A 14,952-nucleotide genomic window follows, 5' to 3' on the forward strand; every position below is an offset into this window, starting at 1 on the left:
ATGCAAAAGTAGCCAACTTGAAACTAAAATGTTAGCGTAATTGTCAGAGGCCGTGCAGCTACTCCTAGCGAAAACTTCCTCGAAAGTCATGTCGATTTGACATCGATTGACATCGATTGACCTCATTTCTCGCTCGGGCAGTAGCTATCAGAATTATATGTGTATGATAACAATATACTTTTTTTGTAATACATAAGGAATATTTGCTCCTCGAATTAAATAAATCGTTATGTAACAGTAAAATAACTTAAATTACAATTGTATGTATGGTCTTTATTCCTCCCCTAAGGGTTACAATCTTTTACACTTTTACTTAAACGCTAACTTATCCTATCTTAATCTAACTTAACCTAGCTTAACTACTTATAAGAGATGGCGAATCCATTTCACCCGCCCTTCCCTTTCACACACACACGCCGCCTCGCCAGACTTTCGTTTCCTTTTGCTTATACATTACAATTGTATAACATTTCAATAATTTTTATAACAGTTATATTATCACGTTACAGTTATATAACATTTTGTTATAAGTTATATTACAGTTACATAATTGCAATATTTCATATGAGTGGGAAATTACAACCAATGTGTGCGTTTCATGTAACACACAAGTTATATTATCTGTTACAATCGGTTTTATTATGGCAATGTAACAGTTATGTATCTGTATTTGCTGGGTTCAGACCTCTTTGATTTCTCCAATTATATGTATTATAATAAATACAGAGTATAGAAGTAATGCATTACTTGTAACGCCGTTACCGTTACAATTTAAGTTACTTTTTTGGACTGGTAACGACATTACTTTTTTCTTCTGTAACTGTAACGGTAACGTAGTTACTTTTTTAAGTAATTGTAACGAATTTAACAGTTACTCTTATTGTTACTTTTTATATTTTAAACCTACAGTTATAAAATATAAATATATTTTCATATATTTAATCTTTAGTCACCGATCGATATTCATGATCTATTATTATCGTGGACATTACATTATTATATTGTTACATTAAAAATGTTTTAAAAATTGAAAGTACAATAAATAAACTGTATTATATTTATACTCTTCATAAAAATCAAAATTATTTTTTTACATTTTAAGTGTTTTAAAATTTCCCTCCTTAAATTTTTCATGGTTTCAGTAAAACATTGTTGCAAAAGAAGATCTTTTAGTTTGTCTGATCTTGTTTCAGAAATAAATAAAGTAACAGTAACGATAACGAGTTACTTTTGAAAATCAGTAACTGTAACGGTAACGAGTTACATTTTTAAGTTGGTAACGAGTAACGGTAATATAAATATATTTTTGTATATTTAATCTGTAGGCATCGATTGATATTTATGATCTATTATTATCATGGGTTATAATAATAATAATAATATTTTTATTAGATTCCCCTTAGGGTTACAATCTCAATCCAACTTATTTCATGAGTTATTATATTATTACATTAAAAATTTACTTTTAAAAAGTAATTTTCCCATCCCTGCATCATAATAACTAAAAAGTATAAGAGTAACAATTCCGTGAGCAATTTTTTTCTTACAAGTTTTCATTTCATCTTATTAAATAAAATTACTCGATTTTAAATGAATTCGGTGGCATACGATCAATTGGGACAAATCGTGTACGGATCGGACTTGTAACACGACTTATTATATCAGTCATGAACCGAAGATCTTTCAAATAATCAATGGGTTCAAGGTAAAAGTTGTATACTAACGATGCTATTATAGCTTTCAGTTCCAGCATAGCGAATCGTTGTCCTATTATTCATAAATAAATACATTAGAAGTTGTTTATACGACAAAAAAAGGGACAAAGATTAGCATATATGTATATTACCTATACAATTTCGTGGTCCTGCACTAAACGGTAAATAAGAATAGGGATGACGATTTTGAATTCTCTCAGGTAGAAATCTATCAGGATCAAATACCTCTGGATTTGGCCAAAAATTAGGATCTCTATGTATATCGTAGATATTTATGTGCATTACTGCTCCAGCAGGTACCAAGTATGAATCTAAATAATATATAACACAAAATATAATATTTAAACAATATATTAGTGAAAACACAAATACATATACAAATACTGATATGAACTATTTTATTTGCAGTACAATTTTTTATTTGAGGAATGATTTTATGAATTTGAAAATTTATTACATATTAAACTAACTGTGAAAATGCTTAGAATTAATAAGTTCTGCTTTGACAACATTTGAAATTGAAAATATTATGTAATAAGAAATAGAGAGAGAGAGAGAGAGAGAGAGAGAGAGAGAGAGAGAGAGAGAGAGAGAGAGAGAGAGAATTTAGAAATTATTATTATAAAAATTTTGATATAAATTGATTTCAAAATATTAATAAATGATCAAAGTTATATATTTCAGCGTGTAACACTTTTTCTCATAAATCTATAGCTAAAACAATTAACTACTATATAGTTTATTAGAATTACTCACGTAGTTTTACATCTTCCGATAAGGTTCGCGCTATGAGAGGAACGCTAGGATATAATCTTAACGATTCCTTCAAACATCTTTCCAAGTATGGCATCTTATTTAACGCTGACATAGTAAGTTTTTCTTCATTTGCTTGCATGACTGCACTTACTTCATTTCTGATACATTCCTGGCCAAGAAATAAAGTTTTGTATAATTAATGGCTTATCGTTTTTATTATTAATTAAAAATTTAGTAGTACTTATATTTCCATTTATGTGAAATAATTTCCAATAATTAAAACATTTTTATTTGTTTAAAAACTACTTACTGTAAATAGAAAATTAATACAATGAATTAATTGTGTTTACTGGTTGAATAAATTATTATTAAAAATACCTGGACATCTTTGTGTTCAGCTAGCACTAATATGGCGTAAGTCAGACCCATTGCTACAGTATCGTGTCCCTGTCATAAAAAAAATTGTTTAATTAATTTTTCCATTATATATAATATACTATATATATACGGTGTTATGTAGTACCCGACTCACATCTTATTTACGGATGGAGCGAATTAGACTCAGTCGAAAAGTCCTCTACCATTTTGCAATTTTCGCAATAGTTAACGAGTTATTAATAATTAAAAATCGCTGTCTTAGCCTGGCCTACCGCCCAATTCAAGCTCGCAGTGAAATGGGGCCGTCCCATGATCGGCGTTGCTAGATATCGGCGCGCGGGGAATTGTTTACAACACACAGCAAGGGCTACGTATAATAAACAACTCCCCGCGCGCCTAGCAACGCCGATTGCGGGACGGCCGAATCTCGTCGCGCGCTTGAATTGGACAGTATACCTGGCTAAGACAGGGATTTTTAATAATTAATAACTCGTTAACTATTGCGACAATTGCAAAATGGTAAAGGACTTTTTGACTCAGTCTAGTCCGCTCTATCCGCAAATAAGAGGAGAGGCGGGTATTACATAACGTTACCCTAAGAACTTTTTATATTTTGGTTTATAGTCCAGATAACCATTTTGAATTTTCTCCGGACTTTTATAAAATATTAGTAAAGTACCAACACACACTTACTTCGAACATGAACGTATCAACCTCTTCTCTGATATCTAAGTCGTTCATCTCGTTATCACTAGCTACCGATATTAGAAGATCCAACATAGCGAGCCGTTTCCTCTTATCTTAAGTAGATAAAATAGTAGATTAAGAACTAATTCCATATAATAATGTTGCATATATTGTACACACATACATCCAATCTCCTCTTTTTCGTCTGTCTCTATATCATCTTCAAAATGTTTCAAGTATCGTCCACCAGTGCTTTCATGATATTGTTTTCTTTCCGCAATAATCTACAAACAATACCGTATATATATCTTTACTATTTACATCATTATGATGCTAACACTTAATATATAACTTTAAATTCCTGATATATTAAATTTTAAATTGCTAACTATATTTATATATTGAATTATACATTGAAATCTTATTAAATGTTATGCATTTTTTTAGAAGAAGAATTCTCACAAATTTAAATGACACAAATATGAACAGTAAGACAGGATATTAGTGTCTAAATGATTTTTAATTTTTTAATTTATTGCGAAAAATTTACCTCAGCCAGGGTGTGAACCTGGACCTTCCACTCTCTAGGCGGACGTCTCACCAATTCGACCACCGAGACATGTGGTAATATTTATCGCAATAAACAGTCTAAAGTTATTTTACGAAAGTCACATATCGTGATTAAATTCGAAATAGAACTATGCACCGACATAATTATCAGTCTTATAACTCAGAACAAATATGAATACCCCTTGCCCTCCCTCCCCCATATATGATTTCACGTCGGAGCCTTATGAATTCTATTTGTTTAAATAACACAATTTTTACTCACTTTTTCGCTGAATCCATGCAATATTTTTAGATTTTTGGCATGTTGTCTACCCTTTGACGTTAATGCAAATATCATACTTGGAGTTAACCATGGTCTCATTAGTCTGTATGTTATTATATAACATTATCTTTCATTTAAAAAAATTGTTTTATCTTCTCCCCCCTCCAAAGTATCTTCTCTACAAAATGATATCATCAAGTGGCGCCAACTAAACTGAATATTTATACCAAGTTTTTTTAACAAACAGTAATGTCATGAATCACGATGAATATGTATCTCACAAGTAAACTAGAAAAGGCGATCTTTTCATAAAATATTTAGTTGTATTAAATTTGTTTGCATTATTCAATAAGTATTAAAAATTTGTCTCATTAATATTATTATTAATATCAATATTATTTCCTTTATTTCTTCCGGTAAAATTTTATGCTTGATATAACATTCTAATATAAAAAATAATAAAGTAGTTTATATAAATATTCAGTTTAGTTGGCGGCATTTGATGATATCATTATTTTTGTAGAGAAAATACTTTGGAGGGGGGAGGGGGGGCGAAGATAAAACAATATTTTTTAAATAAAAGATATCCAAATAATGTAATTATATAATTGTGGATTGGATGACGCTTAGCTTACTTGGCGTCTTTTTAAACCTTTTTTTATTTAAAAAAAGGTTATTTTTTAAGGTGATATCTATATACATCGAATCAAAATTTCTACATATGTAAATTACCTGTAAATTATTATCTTTCCCATATCGTGAACCGCCTGACGATATTGTTTCTGAAATTCACCCATTTTATTCAAAGAAGTCCCCATGGCTGTTTCTGCAAATACATTTACTGTCATAAGTAGCTATTTTGTTAATTCTGCTACATTGATCTTAGCAATTTAAATAAAAAATAATCTTTTAATTGAAAAGTATGCTTTTAAACCTTTCTCGTGAAATAATGTAGAAACTTGTAATTAAAAATATAATTATGATATGAATATAAATAGTAAAAAATTGTTATAAATATAAACCAATGTTTACTTAATAAAATATTTAAGACTTTTTCTACTTTATAAATATTGTATATACATATATTACTTTACCGCATATTGCATTCAAGGTATGACTACTGATAAAGAGCATTAAATCATCAACAGTCGTTTTTTTTGAATCTTTCAAAGTTTTTACCATGAGATTTCCTTCCTCAATCAGAATCTCAACAAATTGTTTTAATATACTAAAATGAAACGTAGGTGTCAGTATCTTTCGCCTTTTGTGCCATTTCGTCCCTATAACAAAAATAAAGTAATATACTAACAAAGAGATGCTGATTTGTAAAATCATACTTTGCTTTGCAAACTTTGTTTGTCAAGTTTTGTATTGTTTATTTAATTTGATACAACAGAATTTGCATATCAATTAACTGCGACTATATTCTATTATCTTTTTACATCACGTATTTTTAAAAACCTTATGTTTATGTGTATTGACATTTTATTATATAAAAATAATAATATTTGGCCGTTCTACAATTCTTATTTTATTTAATATTATGTTTTATATTTCATTCTTGGTAATTCCAACATTTTGCATTCATTTATAAAAGTTAGTAATATTAAATACATAAATATATACTAACATATATTATATTTTCGTTATATTATTTATTTATAATAACATTTTGACACAAATATATGCGTAGCCGTCTTTTGTACTAATTTTACTTCGAATTTTCCAAATGTTAGAATTAATAATTTTGTTATATTCTTTGCAATACCTTCGCTAGTAAGTAATCCAGTTCCTAACCAAGGATAGAAGAGGGAATAGATATGGCCTTTTGAAAGATGTTCCTTTGAATTGCCTAGTACTTTCTAAAATTGGAGAAAAAATTAAATTAAATAATAATATTTTTACATCGTAAAATGTATTGATGATTATGTCTGAGCAAGCATTCTAAACTTGTTATTGTTTGAACCAAACAATCTTTCATACATAAATCTAACAATAATCTGAATTGTGCTATAAATATCTGTAAAACTTATGTTTGAAATTTTGTAATGAATCGATCAAAGATTAACTTCTCTTTTAATATGTCTTTTACCTCTAAATCATCTGGATGGTGAATGCTGACAAAAGCAATTGGACCACACCAAAGTTTATAAATTGGATAATACTTTTGACAAAGTGTACGCTGAAGGTTCCAAAGATCCTCTTTCATAAGAAATATAAAATTGAAAATTAATAAATAAAATAAATTTAATAAAGGTTGAGTGTTTGGTATTTAAAGATATTCCTCAATTTACGCGGTATACATTCTTAGTTTTACTTGATTTTATTTTATGCATAAAATATATCTATATCTATATGTATATCTCTCCAAATTTATATTGAATATACAATAAAATTGAAATAGAAGTGCTAAATAATTCTAGTAATGAGGAATAATAATTTTAAACCAATTAATAAGAAAATGTTAACTGCTTTGAAGTACAGTACTGATAGCGACAACGAAGAAAATTTAAATTTGTTTTCTTGAACTTTCATTATTATTGTTTTTATGCATATTTGTGAAATAAATATTTTTATATCACACGTGCACGGAAAAGTGCCTCTTTTTTTAGTTTTTCGTGCCCAAAATAGACATTTGCCGACACAATACAGTTTGCACGCAACATGGCGTCAACTGTGCGGAAAAGCCGTGCGGTAAAATTATTACCGCACACTTTAGCGCTGTTTTTGTTTATCTCCCAGCACAATTGCCGATCTCTCTTCCACACGCCGTCTTTGACAGATGACAGGTTAGCCTCAAAGTTTTTACACGTAACTGTCAAAAAAGAGGTACTTTTCCGTGCACTTATAATATAAAATAGTATGTGATACATGTGCGGGAGATTGGCTATTGGCCATGAGTAGCGGGTGGGCGCACGAGCCGAAGGCGTGGCCAATAGCCAATTTCCCGCACATGTATCACAATATACTATTATCACATACACGAGTTTTTTTCTTACGCACTTTTTTGTACTAGTAGACTTTATTTACGCGATTCTCAATGTATAAAACGTGAAATAAATACTCCGTATAAATCAAGGGACCAGTGTACATTGAATAGAAGATTAATTAAAAATTGAAATTAATAGCTGCTGTTGCATGAAGAAATATAAATGGATCTAATTAATAATTATAAATGCTTTTAACATATATGTTCATCACATATGCATCATGTTTCCAACCAAAAACAGCACTATTCTGTCGCATCTTTATTCATTTATCAATTTTATTAATATATTCTTATCTTTTATAAACCAAGTAAATGCTAATTATTCAAATAAAGATCTCTAAAAAGTTCTACTTGCCTTGTGAAGACATCCATAAATCTATAGTATGGCCGAGCACTGGAAGTGACGGCATACTTGGTATGTTATTAATCAGGCGCACAAATTTTACATAATGACGAAAGTAATATAGTAGGAAAATAAAAGCACACAATAGGAGTAAAATGATAACCATTGTTTACAATTTAAAAGTCTTCGACTGTTTCGTTTGTTCTTTCAGCTTTTGTTAACACAAATTAGTATAATACGCTGTAAAAAGAAAGATAAAATAATTTTATTATTACATCAAAACACTATAGAAGATGAGTTACGTAAAGAGTTTACGTAAAGGTAGTAAAATTATACACATGTTAGGAAAGTCATTACAATTCTACACGCGAATATTGTTATTGCTTCTCGACAACAAAGAGTATGTATAACTTATATGTATGTATATATGTGTGTGTATGTGTACGTAAACATATACTACATATAAGTTATAACTTAATTACTATTAAGCTATTATTACATGCAGTGTATATGTATTGTGTAGATAATTTGACGCATACGATAAAAATAGACTGTATTGCATATTTATGTTAGACTAGGGTGTCAAATAATATCTAGACACAGTCAATTATCTCGATAAGGAAGAGTTTTACTAGAAAATGTTTCAGACAAAAAAGTTGTTTGTTTTCCGAGGGGGACATAAGATGAGGTCATTAATTTGGCCTTGAATAGTTGCTTCAAGGTCACGTGAAGATCACCTTCATTTTTTTAAATCGAATCCCCTCTTGTTTTCTATACTAGCTTACTCTACTAATTAATGTGAACAACTTTTTCTATAATTAGTATAATACGCTGTAAAAAGAAAGATAAAATAATTTTATTATTACATCGAAATACTACCCAAAAAAAAATGGGAAGCGTATGATGACTGGAATGACAATTGTATTCTTGAGATTCGACTTTCTAATTAAACAAATTAAGAGATTCCTGATTGCGCATGCATCTTCATGGTGGCCTCGCCACGGATTTGCACGCCTGCACAGTCAAGTTTTATTGCACAAAGTACCAATTCACTACAGAAAATGAGTTATATAAAGAGTTTACGTAAAGATAAAGTTATATGTTAGGAAAGTCTTATACTCCAAAAAGTCTGAAAAATGTTTTACTAAAATAAGTAAGCATCGCACAATTTCTAAAGTTTATAGTTTACACGAAAATACTTATAATTATGTATAATTCGCGAAATTTTTTTCAACGCTGTAATTTTAAAAAGTCTATATTTTTTTAACAACATATTTCTATTCTAATACAAATACTCTAATAAAATAAAGAATATATAATATACAACTTACCTTACACAAAGTATATCCAAATTAGTATTATGGGGATTTTTATATTAACATCTCTTTCATTATAGCTCTTATAAGCACTTATATTACACGTTGTTATTTAAAAGGTAATCACAAATAATTTTAACGATAACGTATAAAATTCGTAAAATTATGTAACTAGTAAGATAGTCTATAATTGAAGAAACTTTGTTAAACTTGAAGAACTTTAACTGGCGATAACAACAGAGATACTGTCTTCACATATCTGATCTAATCGTACAAGATTACTTTCTTAGAAATGTAGCTAAACTACAATGCACAACAGCGTTGCTGTGATGTCTGAGCAGGTCCTCCTTCACGAGTGGGATATCTCCACGTCACTTCACCGACTGAAATGGAGGGGCGATAAAGAAGGTCAATGTTGAACTATCATCATTTCTCTATCCTTTTCACACTCATTATATACTGATTAGTCATACTACTAGCTTAGTCATACTAAAAGAATGCAGCAATGTGGTAATATAGTAAATGTCGGTTATAATGTTCTCATATAATAAAGATAAACCAAAAACTATAAATGTTTAATAAATTCACCATTGCGATTCACTGATGTTTATTGACATCGTATAATGTCCGGTTTTGCTCAAACAAGTATTTGCTCGAGCAAATTTTTGTCTCCTGCACGTTTTTTATCACAAATAAAGTATTTCAACATTATTTAAGAAATTATTTATAAATAACTCGTATGTTTCCGTTCTCGGACACGGAACATTAACATATTGCTCGCTGTTTTTTCCTGGTGCGGGGTCTTTTAACGTCGCGCGTCGCTCCACCTCCCACTCACCGTTGCTGATCTAGTCAAACAACTATCTGACATGCCTTCCGCCCGAGCCTAATCTACTGCTCTTCAGGCAATCACTCGCGCTCAAACGTTTCAATACATTATTCGATAACTACTGCGAATCTTGTAAAATGGTACATGACTTTTCTTCTTAGTCTGACCCAATCTACCACCATTTTTCGTAGGGGTCCTCTTGTGTCAAACACCCTATATATCATAGTTTCACATTCACTATTTCATAAATAATTTAGTTACAATATATTTATAACTATTATTTAAATATAGTTTGAATTATTAGAAATATATCTAATATTTAAATATTAAAATATTTAATACTTAAAATTACTCACAGAGATTTATTTGATTATGAATATAATGAGAACTCCAACCAAAATAAAACTTGCAATTAGTAATAAAACATGTACTCTTGCATATCAATCTCATTACGTTACTTTTAGTTCGAAAACCAGTGTCTATCTAATCAAGGATATAAAACGTAATAAATCGGGCGCTTTTTAATGTGCTTCGTGCTGCATGCTATTGTCTGAAATTGTAGAAAATATTGAGTTAAGTTATTTAATTCGTTTACAAGATATATTATTGCAGATATATAATTAATTAACTAGTTTTCGAATTATTTCAAACATTTATCTCGAAGAAATTCTTAAAGAATGAACATATTATTTAAAATTAAACTCAATATACATAAATACATAAATCGCTAGTGCATCAACAATAAAAATATATTTAAATTGCTATTTCTAAATTATCTGAATGATGAGAATAATATGGGCAGAAATGCCATATTTTAAGAATGGAATATGGAATTGGTCAGATAAGCTAGTCAGTATCTTCTATTATTCTTTTAGAAACACGTGTATGTATGTATGTATTACATAACATACAGAAATATTATAAAATTATTTATACAGTACTTAGGTCAGCTCTGTTTTCAATGACAAAAAATTATATGTACAATATATGTGCTCATACATATGTATATCTATACTTTACGTACAAAATAAATTACATATAAAATATTAGAAATATTAGAATATTAGAAATATATTATATGTATAAGGATGAATGGTATAATTATAATAACACTTTAAGTGTGACATTAAATAGATTATTATTGTATAGATTTTCCAATAAAATTTTGTCAAATTTTACGTTATATAAATAATATTCATACTAGATTCTGATGTAATGTTTAATTATAACTGAGATGTTTGTAATAAAATTATAAGTTTCATAAAACCATATCGACTAATCTCCTATGTAGACTCTTATTCTGGTTCTAAATGAGTGTTTAAACACGAAAACAGGAAATTGCGTAAAGCGAAAGTACGATGTTGAAAAAAAGATGAATTGATACGCCAGAATACATATGAATAAATTTACACACTGATGATTTTATTATTGTGTATACTGATGATGTTCTTCTGAGATTACAATATTGTATAAACATCATTTGAAATATCATATCAAAAACATAACAAGATAATAAAAAGCTTCCAACCTTGACATTTTATAATAAATAATTAACAAAACATGAGTAGGTCTTTTATATTAGCATAAAACAACTTATAAGTATGATAATAATTTATAGATATTGTATATTTCCATAAATTTAATAGTACAGGTCTTCGTCATTTTCTTCGTATATTTTTCGAAAGTCAATTTAGCACAAATATTAATTTATTTGCAAAGGATCGACATTCTGTCTTACCTAATTGTAACATGTATACGGTTTTATAAACAGGAAAGCAAACGTTGAAATAACTTTCATATAAAGACGCATAAATAACACGTAAATACCATATGTTTGTAGAATAATTTATTTTAACGTGTAGTTTATCATTCCGACTAATTGTAAGTCCAACAATCGTTTTTTGGCAAACTGTACGGAGTGCAACTTATTTTGAAAAATTAAATGTAAAATAACATACAACAATATAATTTAGCTTGATTCAATCTTTATTATTTATTTTATGCAAGCACGTAAATATATATATATATATTTATAAAAACCAGTTATAACATGTTTAACACTTGTTTAATTGTGTTAGGATGTCGTCTTTTATGGCCTCGAAATACGTTTGCTTCAAAAAGCTATATGCATTTTATGATTTGGACAAACCTTTAAACAAAGTGGATAAGAAGGGCGCAACATTAAATTAATTTCCATACGAAGGAATTTTAAATAATAAGTAAACTCAAAGTAGAAATTAAGTAATAGTGAGGCTATTATTGCTTTCATCCCCAGTAAAGCGAATAGTTTGCCTACAACTTGTTATATGTATATCTGAAACTGTTCATATAAGAAGATATCGAAAAACACGACTGATCAACACAGTTTGTGGTCCAATACCGAATAGTAAATATGAGCAAGAATAATGATTGTGAATTTTTTCAAGTAAATCAATCTAGATCAAATGTCTTTGGATTTGGTCAAAAATTAGGATCTTTATGGGATTCCTGGATATAAAAATGTACAACTGTTCTAGCAAGTACTAAATATAACTCTCTGAAGTATATTTATTTATTAATAATAATCATCCCGTATTATAATAATATAAGAGGCGAGCCGATATGATCCGACAGCGAGTTGTCTGGATCATGGCTAAACTTCAATGTCATGAATATACTTTTAATGACTATATAATTTAACATAATTTAAAAATGTATTTAAAAATTGAATTTTTTAAATAGAAAACCTACTATCCCCCTATTAGAAATTGTAAGGCGTAACAAAGGGCAAGTCATGAGGTCATCATCAAGGAAAACCTGTTCAGGCAATTTTTATTCTCGATATTACCTTTACGGTCAGGGCCCTATCAGGGTTACCTGATGAGTGCTTGATCAGGCATTAACGCTTACTTATTAAGCCCATACCAGGACCCTATTAAAATTTCTGCTCGGAAAGTTCTTAACACTCGAATTCTATTTAAACGTTTATTTTGAGGCGATTGGGATCAATTTTACACGCATCGGATTAGAAGTTCGCATCACCAAATCAATTTTTACTACGTTGTCCTTTAAATAATCAACAGGTTCCAGATAGAAATTGTGTATTAGATGGGACATCATTGCCTTCATCTCCAGCAAAGCAAATCGTTGGCCTACAATTTAATGTATTTCAAACTGATTATATAAAAAAATGTAGAGAAATAGCTTACCGATACAATTACGTGGTCCAGCACTAAATGGTATGTACGAATAAGGATGACGATTTCTAATGTTTTCAGATAAAAATCTATCCGGATCAAATACTTCAGGATTTGGCCAAAAATTAGGATCTCTATGAACGCCATAGATATTAAGGTGCACCAGTGTCCCACCAGGTATCAAATATGATTCTAAAAAGTATTTTATAAAAATGTAATGTACAAATAATAATAAAAAACTTTGTTAAAATTTTAAAATGTAAACATCTATTTGATGCAACATAAATTAAATACATTAATTAGCATAATAGCAAAATTCATACAATAATCTTCATTCATTGATCTCATAAAAATATTAAAAAATTTTTTGTATTATAAATTATAATAGCATTTAATTAACAATTAATTTTGCCTCAAAAAATTTTCGTCGTATTTATGAAAATAAGAAAAATAAGTTTACTTTTAAAATATAATTATATTGTTATATTTGCAAATGTGGTTATTTCTTCGCCAGTTTGTTAATCAATAAATTAATACCGCTGTTTTGACGTATCTGGCTTTTTATTCACGTTGTTACATTAACGACGTTTCGATCGTGAATTACGATCCTCTTCAGGTTTTTACAACAGACGAACAAGAGCCAAACATTAGCTCGACAATTGTGGCAGCAAAAAGTGGAATCTGTGAACTAACATTACATTTCTTTAAAATAATATCCGCACACATTATAACGCAAAACGAAAGTGAATATGTAAAAACTTACTAGCAATGTTCGTCACAATGAAGTACAAGTAAAAAAATTTTTCTTTTCCAATTTAAGAGCATCTGTGGAATAATCGAGCACGAAATTAGACATCCACACTACTTACTAGTTTTCACTCTTCTGACGAAGGGAGGTCAAAGGCTCATTAAAAAGGAAAATAAAACGATCAATCTACAGAAAGACACAGATAACCTTTCAAAGATTTGTGACAAAATAATCAGAATTGTATAAACGGTAACGCCTTTGACCTCCCTTCGTCAGAAGAGTGAAAACTAGTGAGTGGATGTCTGATTTCGTGCTCGATTATTCCACAGATGCTCTTAAATTGGAAAAGAAAAATTTTTTACTTGTACTTCATTGTGACAAACATTGCTAGTAAGTTTTTACATATTCACTTTCGTTTTGCGTTATAATGTGTGCGGATATTATTTTAAAGAAATGTAATGTTAGTTCATAGATTCCACTTTTTGCTGCCACAATTGTCGAGCTAATGTTGGGCTCTTGTTCGTCTCTTGTAAAAACCTGAAGAGGATCGTAATTCACGATCGAAACGTCGTTAATGTAACAACGTGAATAAAAAGCCAGATACGTCGAAACAGCGGTATTAATACATATATTTAATAATATATAATATGCCTAAACAGGAAAGGATTAATTAGATACGTACTTAATTGTACTTCTTCATTTATAAATCGTGAAATAAAGTAAACACTAGGATATAAACGCAACGCTTCTTTTATACATCTCTCTAAATATGATAGACCTTGCAGCGATTTCATAGTAAGTGTTCCCTGATTCTCTTGCATAACAGTATTGATTTCTCTTCTGACACGATCCTATATTATTAGTAATTAAGAGAACATTATTTACCGTGACTAATGTTTCATTTACATGAAAGTAAAGAAATTTTATAAAAATGGTATATAATAATTTTTACGTGAAAACACAGAACATGACAAAAATGTCGTAGCAATGTTGCGATATTGCTATAATGTTGCTACAATGTTAAAACATTGCCGCAATGTTCTGCAATGTTCTGTGTTGGCTCGGTTATACAACACTTGAAATAACATGTTTAAATATTTATATAAGTATGTTGCAAATAATGGAAGAGCAGAGAAATATTTTAATTATACCCACGCATTTTTTGTATATTAATTTAAAAAAA

The 14,952-nt window shown here is 29.3% G+C and overlaps 2 protein-coding genes across 2 annotated transcripts in view; both read right to left on the bottom strand.

The window, feature by feature from the left end:
• Positions 1-1,101: 1,101 nt before the first annotated feature.
• Positions 1,102-9,381, bottom strand: LOC105567827 (cytochrome P450 4C1-like). Its single transcript, XM_012023035.1, has 13 exons — positions 9,032-9,381; positions 7,713-7,940; positions 6,461-6,570; positions 6,137-6,230; positions 5,463-5,648; positions 5,101-5,194; positions 4,369-4,471; positions 3,721-3,820; positions 3,543-3,649; positions 2,850-2,918; positions 2,472-2,640; positions 1,847-2,026; positions 1,102-1,767 (listed from the first exon to the last, which is right to left on the bottom strand). The coding sequence occupies exons 2-13, from the start codon at positions 7,864-7,866 to the stop codon at positions 1,577-1,579; spliced, it is 1,557 nt and encodes a 518-aa protein (XP_011878425.1). The 5' UTR covers positions 7,867-7,940; positions 9,032-9,381; the 3' UTR covers positions 1,102-1,576.
• Positions 9,382-12,809: 3,428 nt separating this feature from the next.
• LOC105567836 overlaps positions 12,810-14,952 on the bottom strand; it is a 19,699-nt gene continuing 17,556 nt past the window's right edge. The window contains exons 23-25 of the mRNA XM_012023043.1: positions 14,452-14,620; positions 13,034-13,213; positions 12,810-12,976 (exon numbers count right to left, since the gene is read on the bottom strand). Of these exons, the coding sequence (XP_011878433.1) occupies positions 12,810-12,976; positions 13,034-13,213; positions 14,452-14,620 (516 nt within the window). The remainder of the gene's footprint in view (positions 12,977-13,033; positions 13,214-14,451; positions 14,621-14,952) is intronic.

The sequence above is a fragment of the Vollenhovia emeryi genome, unplaced genomic scaffold (assembly GCF_000949405.1).
Source record: "Vollenhovia emeryi isolate VEMERY1.0 unplaced genomic scaffold, V.emery_V1.0 DF939134.1, whole genome shotgun sequence".
NCBI classification, from domain to species: Eukaryota; Metazoa; Arthropoda; class Insecta; order Hymenoptera; family Formicidae; genus Vollenhovia; species Vollenhovia emeryi.